General features: G+C 46.9%; 1 protein-coding gene across 1 annotated transcript in view; it reads right to left on the minus strand.

The window, feature by feature from the left end:
• LOC137311614 (BTB/POZ domain-containing protein 9-like) overlaps positions 1-16,303 on the minus strand; it is a 152,173-nt gene that overhangs the window by 87,777 nt on the left and 48,093 nt on the right. Inside the window, exon 5 of the mRNA XM_067978713.1 lies at positions 3,855-4,074. Within this exon, the coding sequence (XP_067834814.1) occupies positions 3,855-4,074 (220 nt within the window). The remainder of the gene's footprint in view (positions 1-3,854; positions 4,075-16,303) is intronic.

Raw genomic sequence — 16,303 nt, forward strand, 5'->3', positions numbered from 1 at the left:
ATGCGTGGCTGCAGGGATGGTGTAGGAGGGAGGGATTTAGATTCCTGGGACATTGGGACCGGTTCTGGGGAAGGTGGGACCTGTACAAGCGAGACGGGTTACACCCGAGCAGGACCGGGACCAATGTCCTCGCGGGGGTGTTTGTTAGTGCTGTTGGGGAAGGTTTAAACTAGAGTGGCAGGGGGATGGGAACCTGAGCGGGGAGTCAGAGGGGAGTAAAGTTGAGAGCAGCAAGAGAGGGGAAGACCCAGGGGAAATCTACAATACAAATAGTACAAACAGTTGTTCAAGAACAAGTGAAAGGGAAAAGTGTAGAGCAGCAGAAAGAAAGTGTACTTTAGACACTACAGATAAAGTGAAAACTAGAAGGCGTAAGGCGATTAACCCAGCATCAAAGCTGAAGGTCAGGCTAGGGTGTGTGGCCCAACTAAGAGTTCTATATACAAACGCACGGAGTATAAGGAATAAATTAAATGAACTACAGGTTCAAATTCAAATTGGAGGGTATGACATGATAGCTATTACTGAGATGTGGCTGCAGGATGGTCAGGATTGGGAACTAAATATACCAGGTTATAAGGTCTACAGGAGAGACAGGGAAAATGGAAGAGGGGGAGGAGTAGCCTTAGTGATTAAAGATGAAATCACTTCAATGATAAAGGAGGATATAACGAGAGGTAAGCAGCCAACAGAGACCGTATGGGTTGAATTGAGAAATAGGAAAGGATCTAAGACTATAGTGGGAGTTGTGTATAGGAGCCCTGGCAGCAGCTCTGAAGTGCTAGATTGTATAAATGCAGAGATTAGACAAGCGTGTAAGAAAGGCATAGTGGTCTTAATGGGGGACTTTAACCTTCACATAGTTGCTAGTCTGCTTTTCCCAATCTGTCAGAATTTCTTGAGTGTGTCCGGGATAGTTTTCTACAGCAGTATGTCCTGGAGGCAACAAGGGGGCAAGCCATACTGGATTTAGTAATGAGTAATGAACAAGATTTAGTTGACGGCTTAACTGTGCGTGAACATCTATCCAATAATGATCATAACATGATCGAGTTCAAGGCAGTGTTTGAAAGGGAAAAAAGTGAATCAGCTGCTAAGATTCTAGACTTGGGTAAGGCCGACTTCAATGGGATGAGACAGAGACTGTCCACAGTAAACTGGGCAAATCTGTTAATGGGTAAAACGACTGATGATCAGTGGGAAATGTTTAAAGAAACATTTAACGTGATACAGAATCGGTTTATACCCCTGAGGGGCAAGAACTCTACTTGCCAAAAAAAACAGCCATGGACAACTAAAGAGGTAAGGGACAGAATAAGACATAAGGAAAGGGCATACAAAAAGGCAAAAAATGGCACAGATCCTGGCGAATGGGAAAGATACAAAGATCAACAAAGGGTCACAAAACAGATAGTAAGAGCTACAAAAAGAGAGTTTGAAAAGAAACTTGCAAGGGATATCAAAACCAATACAAAGAACTTTGATAGTTACATTAGGAAAAAGAGGGTGGTCAGGAGCAGTGTTGGCCCCTTAAAAACTGAAAGTGGGGATATTGTCATTGACAATGGGGAAATGGCGGACATGTTCAACAATTACTTTGCGTCAGTATTTACAGTAGAAAAAGAGGATAGCATGCCGGAAATCCCAAGAAAACTAATATTGAATCGGGGACAGGGACTCGATAAAATTAACATAAGTAAAGCAACAGCAATGAAGAAAATAATAGCACTAAAGAGTGACAAATCCCCAGGACCAGATGGTTTCCATCCCAGGGTTTTAAAGGAAGTAGGTGAGCACGTTGCAGATAATCTTTCAAAGTTCTCTAGATTGGAAAATTGCACGTCACTCCGCTTTTTAAGAAAGGAGAGAGAGGGAAACCAGGGAATTATAGACCAGTTAGCCTAACATCTGTTGTGGGGAAAATGCTGGAGTCTATAATTAAGGATAGGGAGACTGAACACTCGAGAATTTTCAGTTAATCAGGGAGAGCCAGCATGGATTTGTGAAATGTAGGTCGTACCTGACAAACCTGATTGAATTTTTTTGAAGAGGTGACTGAAGTAGTGGACAGGGGAATGTCAATGGATGTTATTTATATGGACTTCCAGAAGGCATTTGATAAAGTCCCACATAAGAGACGGATAGCTCAGATAGAAGCCCATGGAATCGAGGGAAAAGTACAGACTTGGTTAGGAAGTTGGCTGAGCGAAAGGCGACAGAGAGTAGGGATAATGGGTAGGTCTCACATTGGCAGGATGTGACTAGTGGAGTCCAGCAGGGATGTGTCTTGGGGCCTCAATTATTCACAATATTTATTAACGACTTAGATGAAGGCAAAGAAAGTCTCATATCTAAGTTTGCCGATGACACAAAGATTGGTGGCATTGTAAGCAGTGTAGATGAAAACATAAAATTACAAAGCGATATTGATAGATTAGGTGAATGGGCAAAACTGTGGCAAATGGAATTCAATGTGGACAAATGTGAGGTCATCCACTTTGGATCAAAAAAGGATAGAACAGGTATATCGAGAGGACTGGAGTACAAGGGGGCAGAAGTTATGCTGCAGCTATACAAAACCCTGGTTAGACCGCACCTGGAGTACTGTGAACAGTTCTGGGCACCGCACCTTCGGAAGGACATATTGGCCTTGGAGGGAGTGCAGCGTAGATTCACTAGAATGATACCCGGACTTCAAGGGTTAAGTTACAAGGAGAGATTACACAAATTGGGGTTGTATTCTCTAGAGTTTCGAAGGTTAAGGGGTGATCTGATCGAAGTTTATAAGATATTAAGGGGAACAGATAGGGTGGATAGAGAGAAACTATTTCCGCTGGTTGGGGATTCTAGGAGTAGGGGGCACAGTCTAAAAATTAGAGCCAGACCTTTCAGGAGCGAGATTAGAAACTAGGGGGCATAATCTTAGAATAAGGGGCTGCTCTTTCAAAACTGAGATGAGGAGAAACTTCTTCACTCAGAGGGTAGTAGGTCTGTGGAATTTGCTGCCCCAGGAAGCTGTGGAAGCTACATCATTAAATAAATTTAAAACAGAAATAGACAGTTTCCTAGAAGTAAAGGGAAATAGGGGTTACGGGGAGCGGGCAGGAAATTGGACATGAATTTAGATTTGAGGTTAGGATCAGATCAGCCATGATCTTATTGAATGGCGGAGCAGGCTCGAGGGGCCGAATGGCCTACTCCTGCTCCTATTTCTTATGTTCTCATGTTAAAACATTTCCACACACAAAGGGTGGTAGAAGTTTGGAACTCTCTTCCGCAAATGGCAATTGATACTAGCTCAATTGCTAAATTTAAATCTGAGATAGATAGCTTTTTGGCAACCAAAGGTATTAAGGGATATGGGCCAAAGGCAGGTATATGGAGTTAGATCGCAAAGCAGCCATCATCTTATCAAATGGCGGAGCAGGCACGAGGGGCTGAATGGCCTCCTCCTGTTCCTATGTTCCTAACATTGTGTTTTCGGATGATGTCAGCGAGGGGCAGCATGTAGATGGGAAATAGGAGGGGCCCAGGACAGATCCTCGGGGAACTCTAGAGGTAACGGTGAGGGAGCAGGAAGAGAAGACATTGCAGCAGATTCTCTGGCTACGACTGGAGAGATAAGGATGGAACCAGGCGAGAGCAGTCCCACCCTGCTGGACGACGGAGGAGAGGTGTTGGAGGCGGATGGAGTGGTCGCCCGTATCGAAGGCTGTCGACAGGTGGGGAAGGATGGGGAGAGATAGTTTACCACGGTCACAGTCACACAGGATGTTATCTGTGACTTTGATAAGGGCCGTTTCAGTACTGTGGCAGGGACGGAAACCTGACCCCTCACCCATGCAATGACCCACCTACTATCTCTGTCCCACAGCAGCATCCGAATGTGGTTCAGGATTGACGCCTGGCCCAATTTCACCTCAATCCCAGATCGACAATCATCATCGATTGGATGACGGGAGAATCCATGGTCCAGGTCATAATTCTGAGTGTCGCCATCGAGGAGGGCTGCTTTCAGCTCGCCCGCGATAACCTGTGCTCCGTGTTTCATCGTGGCAATGTTCTCATCAGGTACTGGGGGAACAAAAAGGTTCGCGATAATCACAACTCCCATTTTCTGTTCTTCAACAACATAAAACAGAACTGTGCAGCTTCATGGGCAAGTGTCGGTCGAGAAAGGCATCAAAATACCAATAGCATTTTGGGTTTTATAAATGGGAGCAGAGAGTACAAGAGTGAAGAGTCAATGGGAAATTGTACAAGAGTGAAGAGTCAATGGGAAATTGTACAAGAGTGAAGAGTCAATGGGAAATTGTACAAGAGTGAAGAGTCAATGGGAAATTGTACAAGAGTGAAGAGTCAATGGGAAATTGTACAAGAGTGAAGAGTCAATGGGAAATTGTACAAGAGTGAAGAGTCAATGGGAAATTGTACAAGAGTGAAGAGTCAATGGGAAATTGTACAAGAGTGAAGAGTCAATGGGAAATTGTACAAGAGTGAAGAGTCAATGGGAAATTGTACAAGAGTGAAGAGTCAATGGGAAATTGTACAAGAGTGAAGAGTCAATGGGAAATTGTACAAGAGTGAAGAGTCAATGGGAAATTGTACAAGTGTCGATGAGTCTGTGGTAAGAGTATTGCTGTCGTTTTGGCCACCCCATTATAGAAAGGACATGAAAAGACTTGCATTTATATAGCACCTTTCACCAGCTCAGGACAGCCCAAAGCCTTTCACAGCCAATCAAGTACTTCTGAAGTGTAATATAGGAAATGCAGCAGACAATTTACACACAGCAAGATCCCACAAACAGCAATGTGATAATGACCAGATGATCTGTATTAGTGATGTTGGTTCAGGGATAAATATTGACCCAGGAGACCGGGGAGAACTCTCCCCTGCTCTTCTTCGAAATAGCAGCCAAGGGATCTTTTACATCCACCTGAGGGGGCAGACGGGGCCTCGGTTTAACGTCTCATCCAAAAGACGGCCCCTCCGACAGTGCGGCGCTCCCTCAGTATCGTGTCCGAGGGGGGTCACAGTGTCCGGGGGAGGGGGAGTCACAGTGTCCGGGGGAGGGGGAGTCACAGTGTCCGGGGGAGGGGGGGGGTCACAGTGTCCGGGGGAGGGGGGGGTCACAGTGTCCGGGGGAGGGGGGTCACAGTGTCCGGGGGGTCACAGTGTCCGGGGGAGGGGGGGGGTCACAGTGTCCGGGGGAGGGGGGGGTCACAGTGTCCGGGGGAGGGGGGGGGTCACAGTGTCCGGGGGAGGGGGGGGTCACAGTGTCCGGGGGAGGGGGGGGTCACAGTGTCCGGGGGAGGGGGGGGTCACAGTGTCCGGGGGAGGGGGGGTCACAGTGTCCGGGGGAGGGGGGGGTCACAGTGTCCGGGGGAGGGGGGGTCACAGTGTTGGGGGGAGGGGGGGGTCACAGTGTCCGGGGGAGGGGGGGGTCACAGTGTCCGGGGGAGGGGGGTCACAGTGTCCGGGGGAGGGGGGGTCACAGTGTCCGGGGGAGGGGGGGTCACAGTGTCCGGGGGAGGGGGGTCACAGTGTCCGGGGGAGGGGGGTCACAGTGTCCGGGGGAGGGGGGTCACAGTGTCCGGGGGAGGGGGGTCACAGTGTCCGGGGGAGGGGGGTCACAGTGTCCGGGGGAGGGGGGTCACAGTGTCCGGGGGAGGGGGGTCACAGTGTCCGGGGGAGGATATAATAGAACAAGTCAGGTCAAAGCAGGAAAAAACAGGAACAACTGAAAATTCACGGCTCTTTATCTGAATGCACGGAGCGTTCGTAACAAGATAGAGGAAATCAATTTATCGAGATAAATGGGTTTGATCTGATGGCCATTACAGACAGATGGCTGCAAAGTGATCAAGATTGTGAACGAAATATTCCAGGCGACAGGACATTTGAAAAGACAGGCAGAATGGAAAGGGAGGGTGTGGCCCGAATAATAAACAATGAGGTCAGTGGTGAGAGAGGGTCTTGGCTCGAGACATCAGGAAGTAGAATCAGTCTGGGTGGAAATTATAAATAACAAGGGGCAGAAAACACGGGTGGGAGTAGTTTATAGGCCCCCTAATACGAGCAATACCATTGGACAGAGTATTAATCATGAAATAATAGGAGCTTGTAACAGAGGTAATGCAGTCATCGAGGGGGACTTTAATCTTCATATAGACTGGGCAAATCAAACTGGCAAATTTAGTTTGGAAGACGAGTTCATGGAATGCATTTCAAGGCGGTTTCCAAGAGCAATACGTCAAGGGTATGGTAGCATAATGGTTATGTTACTGGACTAGTAATCCAGAGGCCCGGACTAACGATCCAGAGTCATGAGTTCAAATCCCGCCTCGGCAGCTGGGGAATTAAAATACAATTAATTAAATAAAATCTGGAATTAAAATACTAGTATCAGTAATGGTGGCCATGAAACTACCGGATTGTCGTAAAAACCCATCTGGTTCACTAATGTCCTTTCGGGAAGGAAACCTGCCGTCCTTACCCGGTCTGGGCCTATATGTGACTCCAGACCCACAGCAATGTGGTTGATTCTGAAATGGCCGAGCAAGTCACTCAGTTGTAAAATCTCGTTAAAAAAAGTCACAATAAGAATAAAACCGGACACGACAAAGGCAAACCAAGCCCAGTCGACCCTGCAAAGTCCTCCTCACTAACATCTGGGGACTTGTGCCAAAATTGGGAGAGCTGTCCCACAGACGAGTCAAGCAACAGCCTGACATAGCCATACTGACAGAATCATATCTTTCAGCCAATGTCCCAGACTCTTCCATCACCATCCCTGGGTATGTCCTGTCCCACCGGCAGGACAGACCCACCAGAGGTGGCGGTACATTGATATACAGTCAGGAGGGAGTGGCCCTGGGAGTCCTCAACATTGACTCTGGACCCCATGAAATCTCATGGCATCAGGTCAAACATGGGCAAGGAAACCTCCTGCTGATTACCACCTACCGTCCTCCCTCAGCTGATGAATCAGTCCTCCTCCATGTTGAGCATCATTTGGAGAAGGCACTGAGGGTAGCAAGGGCACAGAATGTACTCTGGGTGGGGACTTCAATGTTCATCACCAAGAGTGGCTCGGTAGCACCACAGCTGGCCGAGCTGGCCGAGTCCTGAAGGACATAGCTGCCAGACTGGGCCTGCGGCAGGTGGTGAGCGAACCAACACGAGGGATAAACCTACTTGACCTCGTCCTCACCAATCTACCTGTCGCAAATGCACCTGTCCATGACAGTATTGGTAGGAGCGACCACCGCACAGTTGCTAGGGGGATAGAATATAAAAACAGGGAGGTATTGCTGCAGTTATATAAGGTATTGGTGAGACCGCACCTGGAATACTGCATACAGTTTTGGTCTCCATACTTAAGAAAAGACATACTTGCTCTCGAGGCAGGACAAAGAAGGTTCACTCGGTTAATCCCGGGGATGAGGGGGCGGACATATGAGGAGAGGGTGAGTCGATTGGGACTCTACTCATTGGAGTTGAGAAGAATGAGAGGCGATCTTATTGAAACATATAAGATTGTGAAGGGGCTTGATCGGGTGGATGCGGTAAGGATGTTCCCAAGGATGGGTGAAACTAGAACTAGGGGGCATAATCTTAGAATAAGGGGCTGCTCTTTCAAAACTGAGATGAGGAGAAACTTCTTCACTCAGAGGGTGGTAGGTCTGTGGAATTTGCTGCCCCAGGAAGCTGTGGAAGCTACATCATTAAATAAATTTAAAACAGAAATCGACCGTTCCCTAGAAGTAAAGGGAATTAGGGGTTACGGGCAGGAAATTGGACATGAATTTAGATTTGAGGTTAGGATCACATCAGCCATGATCTTATTGAATGGTGGAGCAGGCTCGAGGGGCCGATTGGCCTACTCCTGCTCCTATTTCTTATGTTCTTATGTTCTCGTCCTTGTGGAGATGAAGTCCCGTCTTTGCACTGAGGACACCATCCAACGTGTTGTGTGGCACTACCACCGTGCTAAATGGGATAGATTCAGAACAGATCTAGCAGCTCAAAACTGGGCATCCATGAGGCGCTGTGGGCCATCAGCAGCAGCAGAATTGTATTCCACCACAATCTGTAACCTCATGGCCCGGCATATTCCTCACTCTACCATTACCAACAAGCCAGGGGATCAACCCTGGTTCAATGAGGAGTGTAGAAGAGCATGCCAGGAGCAGCACCAGGCGTACCTAAAAATGAGGTGCCAACGTGGTGAAGCTACAACTCAGGACTACATGCATGCTAAACAGTGGAAGCAACATGCTATGGACAGAGCTAAGCGATTCCACAACCAACGGATCAGATCAAAGCTCTGCAGTCCTGCCACATCCAGTCGTGAATGGTGGTGGACAATTAAACAACTAACGGGAGGAGGAGGCTCTGCAAACATCCTCATCCTCAATGATGGCGGAGTCCAGCACGTGAGTGCAAAAGACAAGGCTGAAACGTTTGCAACCATCTTCAGCCAGAAGTGCCGAGTGGATGATCCATCTCGGCCTCCTCCCGATATCCCCACCATCACAGAAGCCAGTCTTCAGCCAATTCGATTCACTCCACGTGATATCAAGAAACGGCTGAGTGCACTGGATACAGCAAAGGCTATGGGCCCCGACAACATCCCAGCTGTAGTGCTGAAGAATTGTGCTCCAGAACTAGCTGCGCCTCCAGCCAAGCTGTTCCAGTACAGCTACAACACTGGCATCCACCCGACAATGTGGAAAATTGCCCAGGTATGTCCTGTCCACAAAAAGCAGGACAAATCCAATCCGGCCAATTACTGCCCCATCAGTCTACTCTCAATCATCAGCAAAGTGATGGAAGGTGTCGTCGACAGTGCTATCAAGTGGCACTTACTCACCAATAACCTGCTCACCGATGCTCAGTTTGGGTTCCGCCAGGACCACTCGGCTCCAGACCTCATTACAGCCTTGGTCCAAACATGGACAAAAGAGCTGAATTCCAGAGGTGAGGTGAGAGTGACTGCCCTTGACATCAAGGCAGCATTTGACCGAGTGTGGCACCAAGGAGCCCTAGTAAAATTGAAGTCAATGGGAATCAGGGGGAAAACTCTCCAGTGGCTGGAGTCATACCTGGCACAAAGGAAGATGGTAGTGGTTGTTGGAGGCCAATCATCTCAGCCCCAGGACATTGCTGCAGGAGTTCCTCAGGGCAGTGTCCTAGGCCCAACCATCTTCAGCTGCTTCATCAATGACCTTCCCTCCATCATAAGGTCAGAAATGGGGATGTTCGCTGATGATTGCACAGTGTTCAGTTCCATTCGCAACCCCTCAGATAATGAAGCAGTCCGAGCCCGCATGCAGCAAGACCTGGACAACATCCAGGCTTGGGCTGATAAGTGGCAAGTAACATTCGCGCCAGACAAGTGCCAGGCAATGACCATCTCCAACAAGAGAGAGTCTAACCACCTCCCCTTGACGTTCAACGGCATTACCATCGCTGAATCCCCCACCATCAACATCCTGGGGGCCACCATTGACCAGAAACTTAACTGGACCAGCCATATAAATACTGTGGCTATGAGAGCAGGTCAGAGGCTGGGTATTCTGTGGTGACTGACTCACCTCCTGACTCCCCAAAGCCTTTCCACCATCTACAAGGCACAAGTCAGGAGTGTGATGGAATACTCTCCACTTGCCTGGATGAGTGCAGCTCCAACAACACTCAAGAAGCTCGACACCATCCAGCCCGCTTGATTGGCACCCCATCCACCACCCTAAACATTCACTCCCTTCACCACCGGCGCACTGTGGCTGCAGTGTGTACCATCCACAGGATGCACTGCAGCAACTCGCCAAGGCTTCTTCGACAGCACCTCCCAAACCCGCGACCTCTACCACCGAGAAGGACAAGAGCAGCAGGCACATGGGAACAACACCACCTGCACGTTCCCCTCCAAGTCACACACCATCCCGACTTGGAAATATATCGCCGTTCCTTCATCGTCGCTGGGTCAAAATCCTGGAACTCCCTTCCTAACAGCACTGTGGGAGAACCTTCACCACACGGACTGCAGCGGTTCAAGAAGGCGGCTCACCACCACCTTCTCAAGGGCAATTAGGGATGGGCAATAAATGCCGGCCTCGCCAGCGATGCCCACATCCCATGAACGAATAAAAAAAAAACAACCAAGGAACAGGCTATTTTAGATCTTGTATTGTGTAATGAGACAGAGTTAATTGATAATCTCACAGTAAAGGATCCTCTGGGGAATGTGATCTGATGGAATTTCACATTAAGTTTGAAAGTAACGTTCTTAAGTCAGAAACTAGAGTCTTAAATTTAAATAAAGCCAATTACATTGGTATGAGGGGCGAGTTGTCAAATTGGGAAATTAAATTAAAGGGTTTGACAGTTGAAAAGCAATGGCAAACATTTAAAGAAATATTTCAATATTCTCAATAAATATACATTCCATTGAGAAATAAAAACTCCACGGGAAAAGTGATCCACCTGTGGCTAAATGAAGAAGTTAAGTTCGATTGAAAGAAGAGGCCTATAATGTTGCCAAGAAGAGTAATAAGCCTGAGGATTGGGAGAGTTTTAGAAACCAGCAAAGGACGACCAAAACATTGATAAAAAGGGAGAAAATAGAAAGAAATATAAAAACGGATTGTGAGAGCTTCTCCAGGCATGTAAAAAGGAAGAGATTAGGGAAAGTAAACATTGGTCCCTTAGAGGCTGAGACAGGAGAAATTATAATGGGGAATAAGGAAACGGCAGATGCGTTAAACAAATATTTTGTATCTGTCTTCACAGTGGAAGACACTAAAAACATACCAGAAATAGAGGGGAACCAAGGAACTAATGAGAGTGAGGAGCTTAAAATAATTAATATCAGTCGAGAAAAAGTACTAGAGAAATTAATGAGACTAAAAGCCGACAAATCCCCTGGACCTGAAGGCTGACATCCGAGGTTTCTAAAAAAGGTGGCTGCAGAGATAGTGGATGCATTGGTTGTGATCTTCCAAAATTCCCTAAATTCTAGAACGGTCCCTGTGGATTGGAAGGTAACAGATGTAACACCGATATTCAAGAAAGGAGGGAGAGAGAGAACAGGGAACGACAGGCCAGTTAGCCTGAAAACAGGGAACTACAGGCCAGTTCGCCTGACATCAATCGTCTGGAAAATGCCACTAGGATCGGTGCTTGGGCCTCAGCTATTCACAATCGATATTAATGACTTAGATGAAGGGACCGAGTGCAATGTATCCAAGTTTGCTGACGATACAAAGCTAGATGGGAAAGTAAGCTGTGAGGAGGACACAGAGTCTGCACAGGGATATAGACAGGTTAAGTGAGTGGGCAAGAAGGTGGCAGATGGAGTATAATGTGGGGAAATGTGAGGTTATTCACTTTGGTAGGAAGAATAGAAAAATAGAATATTTTTTAAATGGTGAGAAACAATTAAATGTTGGTGTTCAGATAGACTTGGGTGTCCTCATACACAAAAGACAGAAAGTTAGTCTGCAGGTACAGGAAATCATGAAAAGAACGATTCATCAATTTGCGATTGAATATATATCCAGAAGTAATCATGTCCATGAAACTCAGACTGGATAGGCCGATGAATCAGTTTCAGTCCCAAATGATCCTCCGACCAAACAGACCTTTCACCATGAGCAGGAGGGACCCTCACACTCACTGTGAATAAAAATCAGCAGAAAGGTTTTCAACAAGCAGATGGAGTGCTTGATCAGTCTACAAAGAAGAATAGGCAAATGGCATGTTGGCCTTTATTGCAGGGGGTTGGAGTACAAGAGTAAGGAAGTCTTACTACAATTGTACAGGGCTTTGGTGAGACCTCACCTGGAGTACTGGGTACAGTTTTAGTCTCCTTATCGAAGGGAGGATATACTTGCCTTAGAGGCGGTGCAATGAAGGTTCACCAGATCGATTCCTGGGATGAGAGGGTTGTCCTATGAGGAGAGGTTGAGTAGAATGGGCCGATACTCTCTGGAGTTTAGAAGAATGAGAGGTGATCTCATTGAAACATACAAGATTCTGAGGGGGCTTGACAGGATAGAGGCTGAGAGATTGTTTCCCCCGGCTGGAGAGTCCAGAACTGGGGGCACAGTCTCAGGATAAGGGGTCGGCCATTTAGGACTGAGATGGGGAGGAATTTCTTCACTCAGAGGGTTGTGAATCTTTGGAATTCTCTACCCCAGAGGGCTGTGGATGCTCAGTCATTGAGTATATTCAAGGCTGAGATGGATAGATTTTTGGACTCCAGGGGAATCACAGAATCACAGAAGGTTATACCACGGAATGAGGCCACTCGGCCCATCAAGTCCGTGCCGGCTCTCTGCAACATGCATCCAGCTAGTCCCACTCCCCCGCCCTTTCCCTGTAGCCCTGCAATTTTTTTCCTTTCAAGTACTTATCCAGTTCCCTTTTGAAGGCCATGATTGAATCTGCCTCCACCACCCCCTCGGGCAGTGCATTCCAGATCATAAACACTCGCTGTGGGAAAAAGTTTCTCCTCATGTCACCTTTGGTTCTTTTCCCAATCACCTTAAATCTGTGTCCTCTGGTTCTTGACCCTTCCACCAATGGGAACAGTTTCTCTCTATCTACTCTGTCTCGACCCTTCATGATTTTGAACACCTCGATCAAATCTCCTCGCAACTGTCTCTGTTCCAAGGAGAACAACCCCAGCTTCTCCAGTCTATCCACGGAACTAAAGTCCCTCATCCCTGGAATCATTCCAGTAAATCTCTTCTGCACCCTCTCTAAGGCCTTCACATCTTTCCTAAAGTGCGGTGCCCAGAACTGGACACAATACTCCAGTTGTGGTCGAACCAGTGTTTTATAAAGGTTCATCATAACTTCCATACTTTTGTACTCTCTGCCTCTATTTATAAAGCCCAGGATCCCGTTTGCTTTTTTAACCACTTTCTCAACCTGCCCTGCTACCTTCAATGATTTGTGTACATATACCCCCAGATCTCTCTGTTCCTGAATCCCTTTTAGAATTGCGCCTTCTAGTTTATATTGCCTCTCCTCGTTCTTCCTACCGAAATGTATCACTTTGCATTTTTCTGCGTTAAATTTCATCTGCCATGGATCCGCCCATTCCACCAGCCTGTCTATATCCTCTTGAAGTCTATCACTGTCCTCCTCACTGTTTACGACACTTCCAAGTTTTGTCTCATCTGCAAATTTTGAAATTGTGCCCTGTACACCCAAGTCCAAGTCATTAATATATATCAAGAAAAGCAGTGGTCCCAGCACTGACCCCTGGGGGACACCACTGTACACCCCCTCCAGTCCGAAAAACAACCGTTCACCACTACTCTCTGTTTCCTGTCCCTTAGCCAATTCTGTATCCATGTTGCTACTGCCCCCTTTATTCCATGGGCCACAATCTTGATGATAAGCCTACCGTGCGGCACTTTATCAAACACCTTTTGAAAGTCCATATACACCACATCCACCGCATTGCCCTCATCGACCCTCTCTGTTACCTCATCAAAAAACTCTATCAGGTTAGTTAAACACGATTTGCCTTTAACAAATCCGTGCTGACTTTCCCTAATCAATCCACACTGGTCCAAGTGACTGTTAATTCTGTCCCGGATTATCGTTTCTAAAAGTTTCCCCACCACTGAGGTTAAACTGACTGGCCTGTAGTTGCTGGGTTTATCCTTACACATTTTTTTGAACAAGGGTGTAACATTTGCAATTCTCCAGTCCTCTGGCACCACCCCCGTATCTACGGATATTTGGAAGATTATGGCCAGTACCTCCGCAATTTCCACCCTTACTTCCCTCAGCAACCTAGGATGCATCCCATCCGGACCGGGTGACTTATCTACTTTAAGTACAGCTAGACTTTCCAGTACCTCCTCTTCATCAATTTTTAGCCCATCCAGTATCTCAACTATATCTTCCTTTACTGAGACTCTGGCAGCATCTTCTTCCTTGGTAAAGACAGATGCAAAGTATTCATTTAGTACCTCGGCCATGCCCTCTGCCTCCATGAGTCGATCTCCTTTATGGTCCCTAATCGGCCCCACCCCTCCTCTTACCACCCGTTTACTGTTTACATGCCTGTGGAAGACTTTTGGATTCCCTTTTATGTTCCCGCCAGTCTATTCTCATACTCTCTCTTTGCCCCTCTTATTTCCTTTTTCACTTCCCCTCTGAACTTTCTATATTCTGCCTGGTTCTCACTTGTATTATCAACCTGACATCTGTCATACGCCCCCCTTTTTCTGTTTCATCTTACTCTCTATCTCTATTGTCATCCAGGGAGCTCTGGCTTTAGTTGCCCTCCCTTTCCCCCTCTGGGAATGTACCTAGACTGTACCCGAACCATCTCCTCTTTAAAGGCCGCCCACTGTTCAATTACAGTTTTGCCTGCCAATCTCTGATTCCAATTTACCCGGGCCAGATCTGTTCTCATCCCACTGAAATTGGCCCTCCTCCAATTGAGTATTTTTACTTTAGAGTGGTCCGTGTTCTTTTCCACAGCTATTCTAAACCTTATGATATTATGTAACCAAGAAGATAGATGAGGGCTGTGCAGTAGACGTGGTCTACATGGACTTCAGCAAAGCCTTTGACAAGGTACCGCATGGTAGGTTGTTACATAAGGTTAAATCTCATGGGATCCAAGGTGAGGTAGCCAATTGGATACAAAATTGGCTTGACGACAGAAGACAGAGGGTGGTTGTAGAGGGTTGTTTTTCAAACTGGATGCCTGTGTCCAGCGGTGTGCCTCAGGGATCGGTGCTGGGTCCGCTGTTATTTGTTATTTATATTAATGATTTGGATGAGAATTTAGGAGGCATGGTTAGTAAGTTTGCAGATGACACCAAGATTGGTGGCATTGTGGACAGTGAAGAAGGTTATCTAGGATTGCAACGGGATCTTGATAAATTGGGCCAGTGGGCCGATGAATGGCAGATGGAGTTTAATTTAGATAAATGTGAGGTGATGCATTTTGGTAGATCGAATCGGGCCAGGACCTACTCTGTTAATGGTAGGGCGTTGGGGAGAGTTATAGAACAAAGAGATCTGGGAGTACAGGTTCATAGCTCCTTGAAAGTGGAGTCACAGGTGGATAGGGTGGTGAAGAAGGCATTCAGCATGCTTGGTTTCATTGGTCAGAACATTGAATGCAGGAGTTGGGATGTCTTGTTGAAGTTGTACAGGGCATTGGTGAGGCCACACTTGGAATACTGTGTACAGTTCTGGTCACCCTATTATAGAAAGGATATTATTAAACTAGAAAGAGTGCAGAAAAGATTTACTAGGATGCTACCGGGACTTGATGGTTTGACTTATAGGGAGAGGTTAGACAGACTGGGACTTTTTTCCCTGGAGAGCAGGAGGTTAAGGGGTGATCTTATCGAAGTCTATAAAATAATGAGGGGCATAGATAAGGTCGATAGTCAAAATCTTTTCCCAAAGGTAGGGGAGTCTATAACGAGGGGGCATAGATTTAAGGTGAGAGGGGAGAGATACAAAAAGGTCCAGAGGGGCAATTTTTTCACTCAAAGGGTGGTGAGTGTCTGGAACGAGCTGCCAGAGGCAGTAGTAGAGGCGGGTACAATTTTGTCTTTTAAAAAGCATTTGGACAGTTACATGGGTAAGATGGGTATAGAGGGATATGGGCCAAGTGCAGGCAATTGGGACTAGCTTAGTGGTATAAACTGGGCGACATGGACATGTTGGGCCGAAGGGCCTGTTTCCAATGTGTAACTTCTATGATTCTATGATCGCTGTTGCCTAAATGTTCCCCCACTGACACTTGCTCCACTTGGCCCACCTCATTCCCCAGAACCAGATCCAGCAATGCCTCCTTCTTCGTTGGGCCGGAAATATACTGGTCAAGAAAGTTCTCTCAAACACATTTCAGGAATTCCTCTCCCTCTTTACCCTTTACACTGTTACTATCCCAGTCTGTATTGGGATAATTGAAGTCCCCCATTGTCACTACTCTATGGTTCTTGCACCTCTCTGTAATTTCCCTGCAAATTTGCTCCTCTACATAGGAACACAGGAACAGCAGTAGGCCATTCAGCCCCTCGTGCCTGCTCCGCCATTTGATACGATCATGGCTGATCTGTGATCTAACTCCATATACCTGCCTTTGGCCCATATCCCTTAATACCTTTGGTTGCCAAAAAGCTATCTATCTCAGATTTAAATTTAGCAATTGAGCTAGTGTCAATTGCCGTTTGCGGAAGAGAATTCCAAACTTCTACCACCCTTTGTGTGTAGAAATGTTTTCTAATCTCACTCCTGAAAGGTCTGG

This window comes from Heptranchias perlo, unplaced genomic scaffold (assembly GCF_035084215.1).
Source record: "Heptranchias perlo isolate sHepPer1 unplaced genomic scaffold, sHepPer1.hap1 HAP1_SCAFFOLD_367, whole genome shotgun sequence".
In the NCBI taxonomy this organism is placed as follows: domain Eukaryota; kingdom Metazoa; phylum Chordata; class Chondrichthyes; order Hexanchiformes; family Hexanchidae; genus Heptranchias; species Heptranchias perlo.